At 29.1% G+C, this 14,974-nt stretch overlaps 2 protein-coding genes across 2 annotated transcripts; one reads left to right on the forward strand and one right to left on the reverse strand.

Annotated features, from left to right (window-relative positions):
• On the forward strand, nucleotides 1-621 carry LOC114170477. Its single transcript, XM_028055964.1, has 2 exons — nucleotides 1-205; nucleotides 299-621. Exons 1-2 carry the CDS (start codon nucleotides 113-115, stop codon nucleotides 410-412), a joined length of 207 nt encoding a protein of 68 aa, XP_027911765.1. The 5' UTR covers nucleotides 1-112; the 3' UTR covers nucleotides 413-621.
• A 1,720-nt stretch (nucleotides 622-2,341) lies between these two features.
• LOC114170004 (gamma aminobutyrate transaminase 3, chloroplastic) lies at nucleotides 2,342-9,995 on the reverse strand. The gene is made up of 19 exons (XM_028055458.1): nucleotides 9,745-9,995; nucleotides 8,865-9,007; nucleotides 8,267-8,351; nucleotides 8,048-8,120; nucleotides 7,416-7,513; nucleotides 6,859-6,951; nucleotides 6,402-6,475; nucleotides 6,279-6,317; nucleotides 6,077-6,165; nucleotides 5,907-5,983; nucleotides 5,742-5,816; nucleotides 4,034-4,081; nucleotides 3,858-3,941; nucleotides 3,681-3,768; nucleotides 3,525-3,603; nucleotides 3,321-3,411; nucleotides 3,161-3,239; nucleotides 2,737-2,852; nucleotides 2,342-2,613 (listed from the first exon to the last, which is right to left on the reverse strand). Exons 1-19 carry the CDS (start codon nucleotides 9,778-9,780, stop codon nucleotides 2,539-2,541), a joined length of 1,542 nt encoding a protein of 513 aa, XP_027911259.1. The 5' UTR covers nucleotides 9,781-9,995; the 3' UTR covers nucleotides 2,342-2,538.
• Nucleotides 9,996-14,974: the final 4,979 nt, after the last annotated feature.

A 14,974-nucleotide genomic window follows, 5' to 3' on the forward strand; every position in this document is an offset into this window, starting at 1 on the left:
AGCAAATCCAAATCCAATATCTTATCTCATCATCATCATCTTCTTCCTCATATACCCTTTATTCAGAATCACTCAAATAAAAGTAACAACACTGTTCAGAAAAAATAAAGTCATGGATGGGTTTCAAATAGCTCTTCCTATTGTCGGAGTTGTTGCGGCTGCAGCTGTGACCTTCTATGCAGTCAGCTTTGCTGAGCTCAGAGAGGTACTTCGTTTCTTTCTTTTACCTTTTTCTCTATCAACACCGTTTCAAATTATTATTTCTTTTTTATTTCATTTGCAATGTTAATTCAAACAGAAATCATTTAGAGATTTGGAGGAATCTGAATATGAAGATGGAGTTTATAGGCCATCCCCTAGCTCCCGGGAGAGGCGTGCCAGAAGACAAGCTAACAAAAACAATAAAAAATGAACCTTCTTGAGATTGTGTTTAGATATGAGTAAGAAGTGTAACTAAATTTTCAATATAAAACACTCTCAAAGGTTATTATTATTGTACCTGGTATCCAAACAAATTTTAAATCGTGTCTCTGCTTTTCCCTAGTTCATAGTGTGGTGGAATTGGTTTTACTTTTAGGGGACCGGTTTTCCTTGCGAATGATATATATACTTGTCTATTTAGTTTGGTTGCATTTCCTTTTCTTTCGTGTTTTGTTCATTAATTCGTATTTATTTTGTGCCGAGTCTTTTTTTTTTTTTTTATCAGCAAAATACAAAATATATTTAATAGAACATTTGGAATGGTTAAACCTTTACAATTTTCTGCCGTAGTTTGGTTATTTTCAGCGTGAAAAGCGATGATATTATGTGGTGGTAAGTGATGTAATTTTTTGTATATTGCAGACTTAGCAGGAGTTTAAGATGTACTTGTTAATAATACGCAGAGTGCAGATAGACATTAGCGTGCTTGATTTTACGTTTCTTATGGACCAAAATTTCGATAAAAATTAGATTTAACGTACAAGTTTAAATTGATAGATGCCGCGCCAACGAAAAGCTACTTTATTGCCACAATTGAAAGTGTTATAAGGTACACCTTGTGTTTGAGGATAATACTTAAATTGCAAAACTTGGATTGATGCATATATTTAGAGTCACCATCTTCTCTTTGCCATCTATTGACCTATACTATTATTTTCACTCTCCAGGATAGAGAACAAGAGCAAGTGTAAGGACTTTTTAAACAAAAATTATAAATAACAACACAAATACTAATTTATTTTTTAAAGACTTAAATTAAATTCGTAAATATGATAGCGATAATATTATTTGCATAAATTTTTAGATATTTCAAAATATATAAAATGAAAGTTCACAAGCCATGATTACACTCATTCACGTTTAAGGGTGTGTTTGGTTCAGCGTTGGAGAATTGATTGCAGCTGAATCAATTCTCAAACGTAGAAGCAAGAATTAGTTGCTTCTCATTCAACGTAATTTTTTTACTTTCTAATTGATTTTGGAAACCAAACACATACCGATTATCCATTAGAAAATCAATTTGATATCAGAACCAAACACCCATTAAGACAGTCTTGTATAAATTCTCCTTTATAAAACAGAAAATTTAATTTATTAATATTTATTTAAACTCATTTCTTTAACTTAAGTTAATTGCATAGACGAGTGAAATTCAATGTTTACATGATTGACATTAAAAAATAGTAAATAGTTCAAATAATACTTTATATAAATTTTATCCTGTCTTTTTCTTCTTTATATCATTTTTAGAAGTAAAATTACAATTAAATACTAGTTAATAATCTTAAACCTTTTAATTATACATAAAGTTAAAACCATGTTAAACAAAAGCAACGTAAACTTATTACAAACCAACTTCTAAAACTAAGTATAAATTTAGCTTAATTTGAACGCCATATATTTTTACAAGCCCCTCTCAAGTCCTTCCCCGTCCACCAATCGTAACATAGACGCCCAATAAAAGTTCAAAACCTCCATAAAATCTCAACGATCACAATATCCAACAATTCACAACACAGAATCGCACATGCACTCAAATTCAAGCAGGGTTCATTCTTGGTATTAAGGAGGATAAAAAAGCCAAGAAAATTAAACTCTAACGCGACTTCTGGTTCGCGCTTTTATATGTGCCCTGTTAGTTACTGTAGATCACTATAACTTATTTTTAATGGTAAACGCACAAAACACCCTTCGTATCGATGTGTTGCTATTGCTTTTCACAAACAAACGTGCGCACATCTCTTCCCTTCGTACAATTTCAATGGCCTAATTGCCATTTGGCTTATAACTAAATTTTCTACTCTTAAAATTATTGATGCTTCCAACTCATTAATGAGACGAGGGTCCATACTCGGTTCAATGTGGAAGCGTGTGACGAGCATTATTATAAGCAAATAGCTGGAAAATAAGATAGGAAGCAACTAGGAAATCGATTTACTTACATTTACAAAAAAGAAAAGGTTGGAACAAAGTTTAATTAAGTTAAAATACAGAATTTAATTCCTTTTAACCTGAAGGTGGGCCCAGCAGAATTTATTATACCATCATCTTGCTAAGCTACTTGCGCTGAGACTTGAGCTCTTGCACCTTCTTTTCCGTGTCTTTCAAAGCTTTCCCATAAGTACTGATTAACTGAGGCAAAACATTGAAAAGCATATAAAACTTCCAAAAAAAATAAATAAATGAAAATTGAATGAAGTCCTCCATAATTTGATGAATGGCAAAAAAAGATGGAAAGGTTATTTGTGAAGTTACCGTTTCAACTTCTTCAGGAGAAATAATATATGGTGGAGACATCATGATGCTATCTCCCGCTACACGAACTAACATCCCATGCTTCTCACATTGAGCTCCAAAATAGGCACCTACACCTGTAGTCACAACCAAAAAATATGCTCAGATGCACATAAAACAGCATGCTCGTTTTACTCATATGTACTATACCACAGTTAATAATCTACAATAAAAATAAAGTCGCCAAGATATAGTCTATCCAATTCATCATATGATCTAATAACGTATTTTAAACATGTCTTGTGTAGATTGCTCAAGTGTATTAAAGAACAGTCTTTTACTATATTATTACAGATTAGATCACCAGAAAAGGATAAATAGACACGTTGAATCAAGTACGTTTCAAATAGGGATAGATGAAAAATGAGTATTGATTTGAACCTACCCCATTCAGGAGGAAACGGATCATTAGGTGATTTGTTGTCTGTGAACTCGGTGCCCAGAATCAAGCCAACTCCCCGTATCTGCAGATACCATAATGTAATGTTTGTGATAATACATTCTATCAACCACAAGCTTAAAGTTTCCTAGCAAATAATGTACACCTCTCCAATGATGGGACTGTCAGAAAAAGCTCTTATGCCATCTTGGAACCTTTGGGAGATCTTGTTCACCTGGTCAACAATATTTCTTTCCCTACAAGGAAGATGTAAAATATGATCATACTCCATTGACGAAGCATTACTTTATACCATGATATATAAAAACCTTCATAGCACTTTTTAAAAACAAGAAACAAAAGAACACACTTGTAGATTTTGAGAGCTTCAATTGCAACAGCACAGGTTACGGGGTGTCCAGAATAAGTAAACCCATGAGAAAATGAACCTAAAATAAGCAAACGTGTCAGAATACTAAGCCTGAAGATTTAGTGATAATTCTGATTAATGAATGAACCACCATACCAAGTTTGTTACTTTGTGCGTATATAACTTCTGAAACTTCTGGACTTACAAGCACAGCTCCAATTGGCAAATATGAAGAAGACAATGCCTAGAAGTCAAGCAGAAAAATGAGAAACATTGTACAAACTTCTAAAATATTAGAAAGACAATCTGTACTGAGAGCTGTTTCATGTTTACCTTAGCCAGGGATACAAGGTCCGGCTTAATGTTGTACTTGTCACATCCAAACATTGTCCCAAGCCTTCCAAAGGCACAGATTACCTTTAAAAGAGACATATAAGATAGCAATTAAAATGGAAAACTGCACAACAGAATACCCTAAATAAACAGTATATAAAGAATTACGTAAGTACCTCATCGGCAATAAAAAGAATGTCATACTTCTTGACAACAGCTTGGACCTGCATAGGAATTAATGTTATTACATTCTATTGGTTTTGGACAAGGAGGAAGTGCGAAAACAACATCAATTAACGTCATGTGCAAAAAGAATATCTTAATTTGAGTATGTAATTATCAGTAGATAAATAACAAATTTCTAAAAGATCTTAATTCGAGTAACCAACCTTGATTGTTTTATTTAGCAGCTATAAGAATATAATAGTAAAATATTTATTTTGCCTACCCTCCTCATGTAAACAAGCAAGGAGACCCAACACTTTTTCTCATTTAAACTAAACATACTCTGTCCCGCTCAGCACTCTTCCTTTTCTTCCTCGCCAATTCAAGGAATGTGCACATTATTTTTTTTTTTTTCTGTTGCTTCAACATAAAAATATAAACATCATTTTATTCTATTTACTATTGGATATTCTAATATAGACTCCAAAAGAAATCATATGCACAACTTAAATCATTCAACTAGGCAACAAAAAAAAAGGACACACACAAGTGATCAAGGAAAAGATTAAGATGGAATGGAATACAACATGATAAAAATGTATTCCTTCTCATTGTATTTACCTCTATTTTTCTTTTCCAAATCGAGAGTTGGGATAACAATTTTATTATTTATCAAGAATCTCACCATTTCAATTATTTCCCTGAATAGAATGAAAACTTTTCTTTGCTCCATCACAGAATATCCAAATAATCATATGGTGTTTTTTTACTCGACTCCATTATTTTCCAATGTCATTATACATTTGGACTCTAGACAAGGAAAATCATTGAAAGAAAGTGTATTATTAAATTGACAGAATATTTAAAAAATATACAAGTTCTGACACTAAAATTTAAAAGATTTCATTAAGTTTTTAAGTCCCTCATAATAAATCTGGATATTTTCAATTGAGTCTTAAATTTTTTGGTTCTACTAAGCACTTGAAATTTTTGTGGTTAATATAAAATGATATTGTAATTAATATAAAACGACAAGTAACTTTTATTCTTTTCACTAAAGTGTTGGATGATGAGTTCATCATGATCCCTTATGGCTTCCATATCATCGCCTACCGTGTTATCCAACACATTTTCAATGAAAGTAATAAAAGTTATCGTTTTATATTAACCGCGATATCTTTTTGTATTAACAACAAAACCTCATTTTTTATAACAAGTGGAAACAAGTAAACAAAGTGATGAGGCAAAATAAAAGTTAATCATCGGTTGATGAAAAAAATAAACAATAGGGACTCAATTGAAAAATATAAATTTTTGAATATTCAACAGAAGACTCAACTAAAAATACTCAAATTTATGAGAAACTTGAAATTTAATTAAGTTAATTTAGAATTACAGTTCTAGCGCTAGAATTATTTTACTAATAATTTTCTTATGTTTATAAAACTTAATTTAGCAATCATTACACTATAAAAAGTACTTCATAATAAAGGTGAACCTATCAGCCGGTAGTTTTGGAAAGCCAATAGACCTGGTATTATTCTCCCATAAATTAAGATTACGAGGATGGTGGGAGTATGCTTAATTATAATTAATACATCATATACCCTTCTATTGGGACAGGGAATACAGATGAAATGTAGTATTAGTGCAAGATGCATTACTGGGCATCCATCCGGTTGATGTAGAGCATATGAAGCAAATATAAGGACAACATACCTTCTCAAAATAAGTTGCTGGTGGAGGTATTACACCTCCTGCCCCCATTACAGGTTCAGCAATAAATGCCGCAATCTGTGATAGTAAAAAAATAAACATTTAGGTCAGTAAAGAAATCAATGTTCCAGTAGTAGAAATCATTTTTCCTGCATATGAACGTATTACTGTATCTGGTCCCTCTTTCAGAATCAGCTGCTCTAAATTGTTGGCCAATCTGGTTGAAAATTCTTCCTCTGTCTCACCTGAAATGTTCATAAGCACGCATAATATATATTATTGTACCTTAAAATAAATGTCTAAAATATTACTAGAAACTTGCCCATCCAAATGGCAACCTGGAAGATGATACCGCCAGTAGTGTGGACAGTCAGTATGCAATACAAAAGGTGCTGGCAAATCAAATTTCTGATGAAGGGCCGGAAGACTGAATACAGTGTTGTTGATAAATTGAATAAAGATTTATTTAATAGGAATAACATAAAACTGTATACTACATACTCTGTAATTTACACAAAAAATAGTCTTTTGAGTTCATACCCGGAAAGACTGGCTGCTATCAATGTTGAACCGTGATACCTGACAAAAACAAGAATACACAAAATATTATGCATACTTTCAGCAATACAAAGAAGACAGCATTGTTTGAGATGTCATGAGTACGATTTAGCACGAGCTATGAACTTCTTCTTATTTGGCCTTCCAAGCGCATTGTTATAATACCATACAAGTTTCACCTGAAATAATACATGCAAAGTTGAAATATATCTAATATGTTCTGCATAAACTATATACTTCAACAATATCTTTACAAGACATGTACAACATTTGCCTTCTTTTTCTATTAAATTCTGCATAAAGATCGATCTAATATTTATCTAAAAAACCACATTGTCATTGAGAAAATATTTCATTTTATCTTCAAATATTTTAGGTGCTTGATTGATCGGATTGTCCCTCTTCGTGGTACCTGTTGCAGGAGTTGTATGTAGTCTATAGTAATGATTTTAAGCTTTTAAATTGCAAGAAAAAGTAGACACATTCAAAACATCTACTTTACAATTAAATGAAAACTTCCAAAGAAAATAGACTGCGAAAAGGGAATAATAATCTAACAAACCTGAGTGTCATTGGCTTCTGATCCACTGTTAACAAAAAAAGCTTTTGCCATTTTTTTGGCCGTGAACATTTCTAGGAGTTCCTTAGCTAGTTCCTGTATGTGAAAATATTATATATATATATATATATATATATATATATAATATATTAAGTACATATCAAATGTAAGTTGACTATAACAATATCAAGTATCAACTGTGTCATCACAAGCAAGGTAGTTCATCATTATTTCCTTGAATATGTAGACAGGTTAAAATACCACAGCTTCATCCCAACCCCCCACACCCAAATGGAAAATACATCCTTTTGAGACATGCTCAAATTACCTCTTCCCACCATTAGAAATGAAAATGTTTGCTACACTTTAGTCCATTTGAATTTAAACAATCCTATTAGTGGTGAACAAATATAAAAAATCGTCCCAAACGCACTTTTTCAACTTTCAGTGGGAGCAAATATTACTAATATCTTTGAGACTTCAAAAAATGCAACAAAGATTGTTACCCAGAATCTTTATTTTATCCTCTAAATCCTGCTATAAGAGAACTAAATGAATACCAGAGAAGGTACGGTGGTTCGATTCCAAAAGGAATGGTAAAATGGCAACTTCTTTAATTGTGCGGTAGCAGCATCAACAAGGCGTGACTCACTTCCCCCTGGAAAATAAAATACGTTTCATTTCAGATAAAATACTTCAATGCCCCAAAATATATAGCAAACAAAACGTTTACACCATTTATTTATAACTTATAAATGTGAATATAACCCCACAATTTTAGTGAGTATCTGTATATTTATTTAACAGATCAAAGTTAATAAATATTATAATCGTGGAAGTTAGAACAACTTCTAACAGATCATTTCTTAAAATTAATTAACTCAAAATATATGTCTTCCAAACCCCTGAAGTTTCATATCTAGGTCATTCTGCAAAAGTAGTCACAATGGTTCGTCCCTTGTACTTGTTGTCAAGATTAAAAAGTCCAGATCAAATATAGGGAAGGAGATGGATCCCCGAGAAACTTAGAGATAATGTGGTGGATAGCTGATTAGAGTATGCTAAAATATCAAGAATGAGCTAAGTTTATAGTAATACTGCTCTCAAAATGGAATGAGAACATGAACCGGAAGAAATATACTATTCAGAAAAGATAAAAATAAAATAAATAAATGCGAAGGTAATAACATACCTAAAGCGGTGGCCCATAAACCAGCAAGTGCGTCAAGATATTTCTTCCCATTAGTATCATACACATAGCTTCCCTGAATCCATTAATTGGGAAAATAACATAATTGAAAAAAAGTTATCATTAAATCTTTCAAATAAAAACAGAGGGAACCGTGATTTCCTAATTATATCACATGGCAGTAACTGAAAAAAAAAACAGAAACCTTGCAAAAAAGTTCACCTCTGACTTTTCTATAACCAGAGGATGCAAATCAGTAGACTGCCACCCAGCCGTGAAAGGAGCAAGCATACTATGGCCTTTGAACCTGTGAAAATAGAACTATTTCAGCAATTTTACTCACAGTACCCATATAAGACTATCAAAATTTTAACTTCAAACTAATTTTTCATTTTTTTGTTAAGAAAAAGCTAAAGAGTCCACACATGGACTCTCCAAACCAATATACTTTTAACCTCCAGTTATTATAACCACGAATAACTCAAAACAATAATCTAAAGAGAAAAGAAATGCATCTGGTAATGCATTCAACATATTCAAGATTGTATCATAATCATAAACATTGACCCAGAGAGATGTCCCAGCCACTCACTTCTCCCTCTAGATAATAAAACGGTATTTCAAGCATCTATTTTAATTCTATTAGCTTGAAATCTAAAAAGAGGTAACTAGTACTACGTCAGCATCATATTTTAATATAAAGAGCAATGATTTTCACATTGAGTTCTAAGGCACACACCTATTACGATACATGCAAGACAGCGATAGGATCAATACAAAGGTAAAAATGAAAAAGTGTTGACGTAAAAGAACTACATACCCTGGACGACCTTTCACTTCATTAGCTGAATCATCCTTTTTCAAGGAAGACTCCGTGCTATTTGATCTAGACAACAAGGGAGCCTGAAGAAGATTTTCCTGAACACCTCTGGAAACAGCAGCATATGCTAGAGATGAAGCATTCTGCAAATTGAAAGTAAAACAAACATCACAAGACGAGTTCTGAGTAACAAGTAAGACTGCTCTTGGACAATCCGTTTACACCAAAATGGAATCAACAAATTAGCATCATGATAGAATACCATTATGAATACAGAAACACAATGAGGCAGCACATTTCAAAATTCAGGACTACAACCATCAGAAAATTACTAAATTGCTTGCGTTAAAAAGTACAAAATCAAAAATGCCTTTATAAATCTAATCAGCTACTCTAAACGACCCCAAGGCAGCAGCTCAAACCGTGATGATATTCTAAAGATAGAAACAGAGAAAGGCGATTAAATTATGAAAATCTGACAAGAGTGACGAATATTGAATAGGCACCTAAAATATTATACGAAAGCGGGCCTTCGTTCAAATACAAGTGCAGACGTTATAATATTAATAAATTTTCATTTTCGTAAGCTAGGATCCTGTCCAATTTCACAAATCTCCGTCATCATTGATATTCAAAAATTATAAAAGTAGTTTAGCGTTTGTCACGATTACACGTCCTAAATCCTATTGCACACAAAGACTAAGAACGCCGATAAACTAGATACGTTTCATCAATCTAATCCATGAGCACAAATTAGTTTCGCATAACCGGAACTCAGAATCTAGATAGGGGAAAACGTATAGTGTAAAACAAGAGACGAAAACATGAGCAGATTCAATTAAAACCAACAACGAAGAGAAAAAACAAAAATAACTCGTGCCTTAGTCCTCAGAGTGGATCGGAGGAGCGTGTTCATGGTGACTGAATTGGATGTGCTCTATCAGCACCGAAACTATGGAAAATGTTCAAAACGCGAAACAGTGGGAGTGAGAAGAAGATTTATTACTGAAACAGAAAAGTAGTGATCCAATATTAGTGGCACGTGTAAAGTTCAACGTTGTGGTCTCTATCGTAACTCACGCACGGGCGAAACGTTGAACTCGGTGACTCCCGTTCAACCAAAATTGGTTTTATTTTAGGCTTTTGAATTTATTATTAGTATTTGTTTTGTCTGATTTTCTTTCATTCGTGGTAACGAAAAACAATGAAGGGGTGTTTGTTTAGTAAATTCATTAATTTGTCACGACGAAGACGCGATTACGTAGAAGTTCTTCTAATTGTTTATTCGGTCCTGTGAATGTGGACAAGTGATCCATACGAATGTGCACGTGTGGGACCTACGTTTTTTAACTTTTCTTGATACAGACCTACTTTCTAATATGATACTCAATCACTTCTTTGATAATAAAAATAAACAAAATTCATTCATTCCAAGAATATATACTGTTTAAAAAATATAATAATATTTTAATCATTTTTCTTATCCAATTTTAATACATATTTTTATCGCTCTTAAATTATTATATTATATTATTTTAGAAAATTAAAATAAATGATCTAAGAGTAACGAGAATGGTAAATTAAAAGTGAGTCAAAAAAGTAAGTTAAAATATTATTTTTTTAAAAAGAAATATATATTCGAACAACTATCATATTAGTAAAATCATCTATCGAATATTCATGGATAGTAAAGTTAAACTCGCGAAATTGTGGTATTAACCTTTAACCTATTACTTATTTACATGATTGATAACCAAAAGTAGTTGAAGTGTACGTTGGCTCGTTTTCTTGATCAAAACTTAAAAAGTTCTAATTTGATTATAAATTAAACAATTTTTATGTCTAATGTAATTTATAAAAAATATATTTAAAAATGTTATAAAAAGCAATTTCATTTTTTTATTTTTCCTTAAAACTCCGTATAAAGAAAAATTTCCAAACATTTTCCACATCATTAAAGCTATTGTTGTGTTTGGTTTGGCTTTATTTCAGCACAAAACAAAGAAAACGATAAGATGAGGACGTGTCTGATATTTAAATAATTCGCCAAAAAGAGAATGCTTTATCAACAGTAGCACAGACCGGACATTTATTTTAATTTAATTACTAAATTAAGAGTTCAAATGGGTGAGAATTAAAAATTAAGAGTTTTAAAATTAAGAAATTACAACAAATTTTAATTTAACATAATAATCAAATATAATTATATTAGTGAAACTTAGGCATAAAAATTCAATTCCTAAACATGTTAGAAAAAGTCAGGAAAGAGTCAAATATTTTAACTTGTTTAGACATCTTCGACATAATAAAACCTCACATAAGAGAATGATGGGTGGAATGGTAGAGAGACAAAGATACTAGTTTACAAAATTAATATTTATTCGTTATTAAAATATTTATTATTATAAATAAAAAGTTATAGTTGATTTTTAAAATTAGCTAACATGTTTTTAACAACCAAAAGAAATTTGTCATTAAATATTAGTTATCTATAGTTTAGCTATTAAGATGAGTTAGTTTTTAAATTAGTTTATAATTAATTAATGACCAATTATAATTTTTTATTTATAATAATAGTTATTATTAATGTGACATGACAAGATAATAATCACATCAATACTGATAAATTTTGACCAATAATTTTAAGAGAGCCAAACTTTATAAAGTTGTATTTAATATAATTCAATTTTAAATAAGTTTTATATTTTCATATTTTTCATTCATTTAATTCTCTTCATACTTGAAAAAGTTAACGTTTTCTTGTATCACGTTCACAGTAATTAATATCAACTTCTCACCTCTAACTTTTTAAACCTTAAGAAATAATTTTCTAATGGAATAATTGGATTTTTATATCATGGTTTAAAATCTAGGTATGAAAAAATACATAGAATATATTATTTTTCCTTTTATATTCGTAAGATACACAGAAGACTCGTGAAATAAATAAAAAAATAATGTTAACTATTAAACTAATACTTCACTATCAAGTGAGACAAGATAAATGTTTTTTTTTTTCAACAATAAGAAAAAAATATGAGTAGTGAAAACAAAAACAGTGAATTTGTGCCTAATTTTTTTTCCCTTCAAAATGAAAAAAAAGTGTAAGTGAAAAATTAGTACAATAAATGAAAAGCTCAAAAAGACAATAAAAAATGAAATAAAAAAATATTTTAATAGATATTTTTATTTTTTACCATATTTTATTTTATTTATTTATTTATTTATTAACACTAAATGTTATAAATATTAAGCTTTATAAAAGAAATAGAAATATACCTAATTTATTTTTCATAATTTTTTAATATATTTTATATATAATTTATTTTTTTTTTAAACTTAAAAACTTTTTAATATAAATTAAAAAAAAAAATTGTTGGGGCGACGAGGTATGCACATTAATCACTTAACGACTACGTTACTAGATTAACCAGAGAAGTTAACGGCGACAATTCAATTAAAAGATTAAATCTATTGAAAATTTATTGAGAATTCAATAAAAAAATTCTCAAATTTATTTATGAGTTACTTAAGAGATAATTAAACCTTTAGATTTTAATAATTCATCTTTTTCTTCTTTGACATGCAAAGATGACAATGTCAGAAAAAGTGTAATTATTTAGTGGTCCCATATCAACACTAATTCATCGTACACATTGTATGTTTGTGTTATAAAATATAAATATTAATGAAATTAATCGAAAACGTGTATCCCACGAGTTTACATATTAACCACTTTCGGTGGAGTTGCTATCTCATGATTTTATTTTATTTTAGTGATGATAATTTTCAATTATATGTTTTTCTATTATTACGACAAATAAGTATATTATTGTAGTAGTACGGATTTTAAACGTAAAAAATAATAATTATGTAATCAGTAAATGGGTTTATATTTAAGTCATTGGTGATTCTATACAGATCAATAAAAGAAATAATTTATGTTATATAAATGAGGTGTAAGTTTTATTTTACAAATTAATTTGAAATATTGAGTTAAACATGAAAGAAATATATAAAAGTATTTGGAGTTACACCTATTGACAATTTTAACTATAAAATGTGTGAAAAACAAAATATAAGAAAAGTAATCAGCGATTGATTGTGTTTTAAAATGCTCACAACCTTTTGTTATACAATATAGTCTCACGATGTAAGGTTAGACAGCATGTGAATGATGAGTGAATGGTTTAATATTTTTTTATTGGTTTAAAGAATAAAAATATTAATTTGGAACCATATTTTTTTAGCTCCATCGCGATAAACTAAAATATTACAGAAGATAAAAAAAATATTTAAAAAATCTAAAATAGGAAAAGAAAACACTTTAAAGAGTAATATTTTTATGAAATAAAATTTTAATAATTGATTTTTTATTTATAAACTTTTAAACTTAAATTTAACTAATAATATATTTTGTTAGACAATATTTTACTTAAACCACTGTTTTTTTTTTTTATAAATAAATTTAACTCGTTTTCCATATATATCATCAACCAATTTTAGTTTTTTTAATTAACTCGTAAATTGCAATTTCTTTTCTACTTACTTATTTATTATTTTATCGAATGCTTTTCAATATAATTCTTAACATGTATCTTCGTGTTCTAAAGACACACTATTATTTTTATTGAGATAAATATACATGGTATTGAAAGTTTTTTCTTTTTTCTTTTTCAAAATAAGCTTTGTATATGCCGTAAAATATGATCGCTTTAAATTTTTTAATTAAAACAAAAAATTAGCTACAAATAAAACATCATAAAAATATAAATTGCTTATCTTTTTATTATTTAAAATAATGAGATCATTTAAATTGACTCGGTTTAAAATAAGATAAGATATCATAGGTGGAATCTTATCATTAAAGGTGCTTTTATTTTATAAGGAAATCATAACTTTCATTCTTAGCTGTAAACTTATATATGTTTAGTCTTATTTGGCCGCTCATGTATTTAAAACAAAATAATAAATTAGCTTTTTATGGTACTCAAGAGTTTTATCAACAATAAAGGCAAATGTCAGAGCACAATAATTTTTTCAAAGTTCTTGTGTGAATCAAATTTAGAATGCATTAAAGATATTTCACACTTGTTTTTAAATTGAAATAAAATCATAAAATAATAAATAAAACACATAAAAAGATCATCACGCTATTGTTTGATTATTACAAATTATTATACATGATAATTTTGATGTAATAATTATTCAAAAAAATTATATAAAGAATATTTTATTCATTGACAGTAAAAAACCCTACACCGATAATATATATTATATATTAAAGGGTTAAATAAATTTTTGTCCAAAACTTTCAATAAATTTTAAAATTAGTTAATTTTAAAATTTTAGAACAATTTAGTCCTTTATTTTTTCAAAATACGTGAATTTAATCATTTTAATTAAATTTTGTTAAATTTAATTAACATTTCAAACGTATTTTTGACTTAACATTAAAGTAAAAATGTGTCAAACAATATAAACAACACTAAATCCTAAAAAAAAACATATTTAACTCTATGTTAAACTCTAAAATCTTCCTTTTTTTTTCTATATGCATTTGTTTGAATTCGAAATTATTGTGTAATATAGTTTTTTAATTAAAATATTTGACTACTTTTTAAGAAAATTTACATTAAAATATGATTATATACGAAAGAATGTGACTGATGACTACTATATTATTATTAATATTATAGGAAGAAATTAAGTAAATATTTACATTATTTATGTATTTTTAAAAATACCACCAAACTTTATCTTTTGACTTTTCCATTAGTCTTATTTTGACTGTATGAAAGTATGAAAGGTAACCTGATATTTTTGCTCGGCCAAAGATCGTGTTCACGAATTTAATTTAATGTAAAAATTGCTACGTTGACTGTAAAAAAATTTAGAAAGAATTAACACATATGCGATGTTTTAAAGACACTTCTTAACTGAGATTAAAGGAACTTTTGATTATTATCTTTTACATTTTTCATTTGTTTTAATACTGACTGGATTATGTTTGTTTGCTCTATTTAATAAAAATAAGTTGAAATTGTTAATAAAAATATTTGTTAATAAAAACATATTGGATTCAGGATTTGTAAAATAAGGAAAATTGA

This window comes from Vigna unguiculata, chromosome 11 (assembly GCF_004118075.2).
Source record: "Vigna unguiculata cultivar IT97K-499-35 chromosome 11, ASM411807v1, whole genome shotgun sequence".
Classification (NCBI taxonomy): Eukaryota; Viridiplantae; Streptophyta; class Magnoliopsida; order Fabales; family Fabaceae; genus Vigna; species Vigna unguiculata.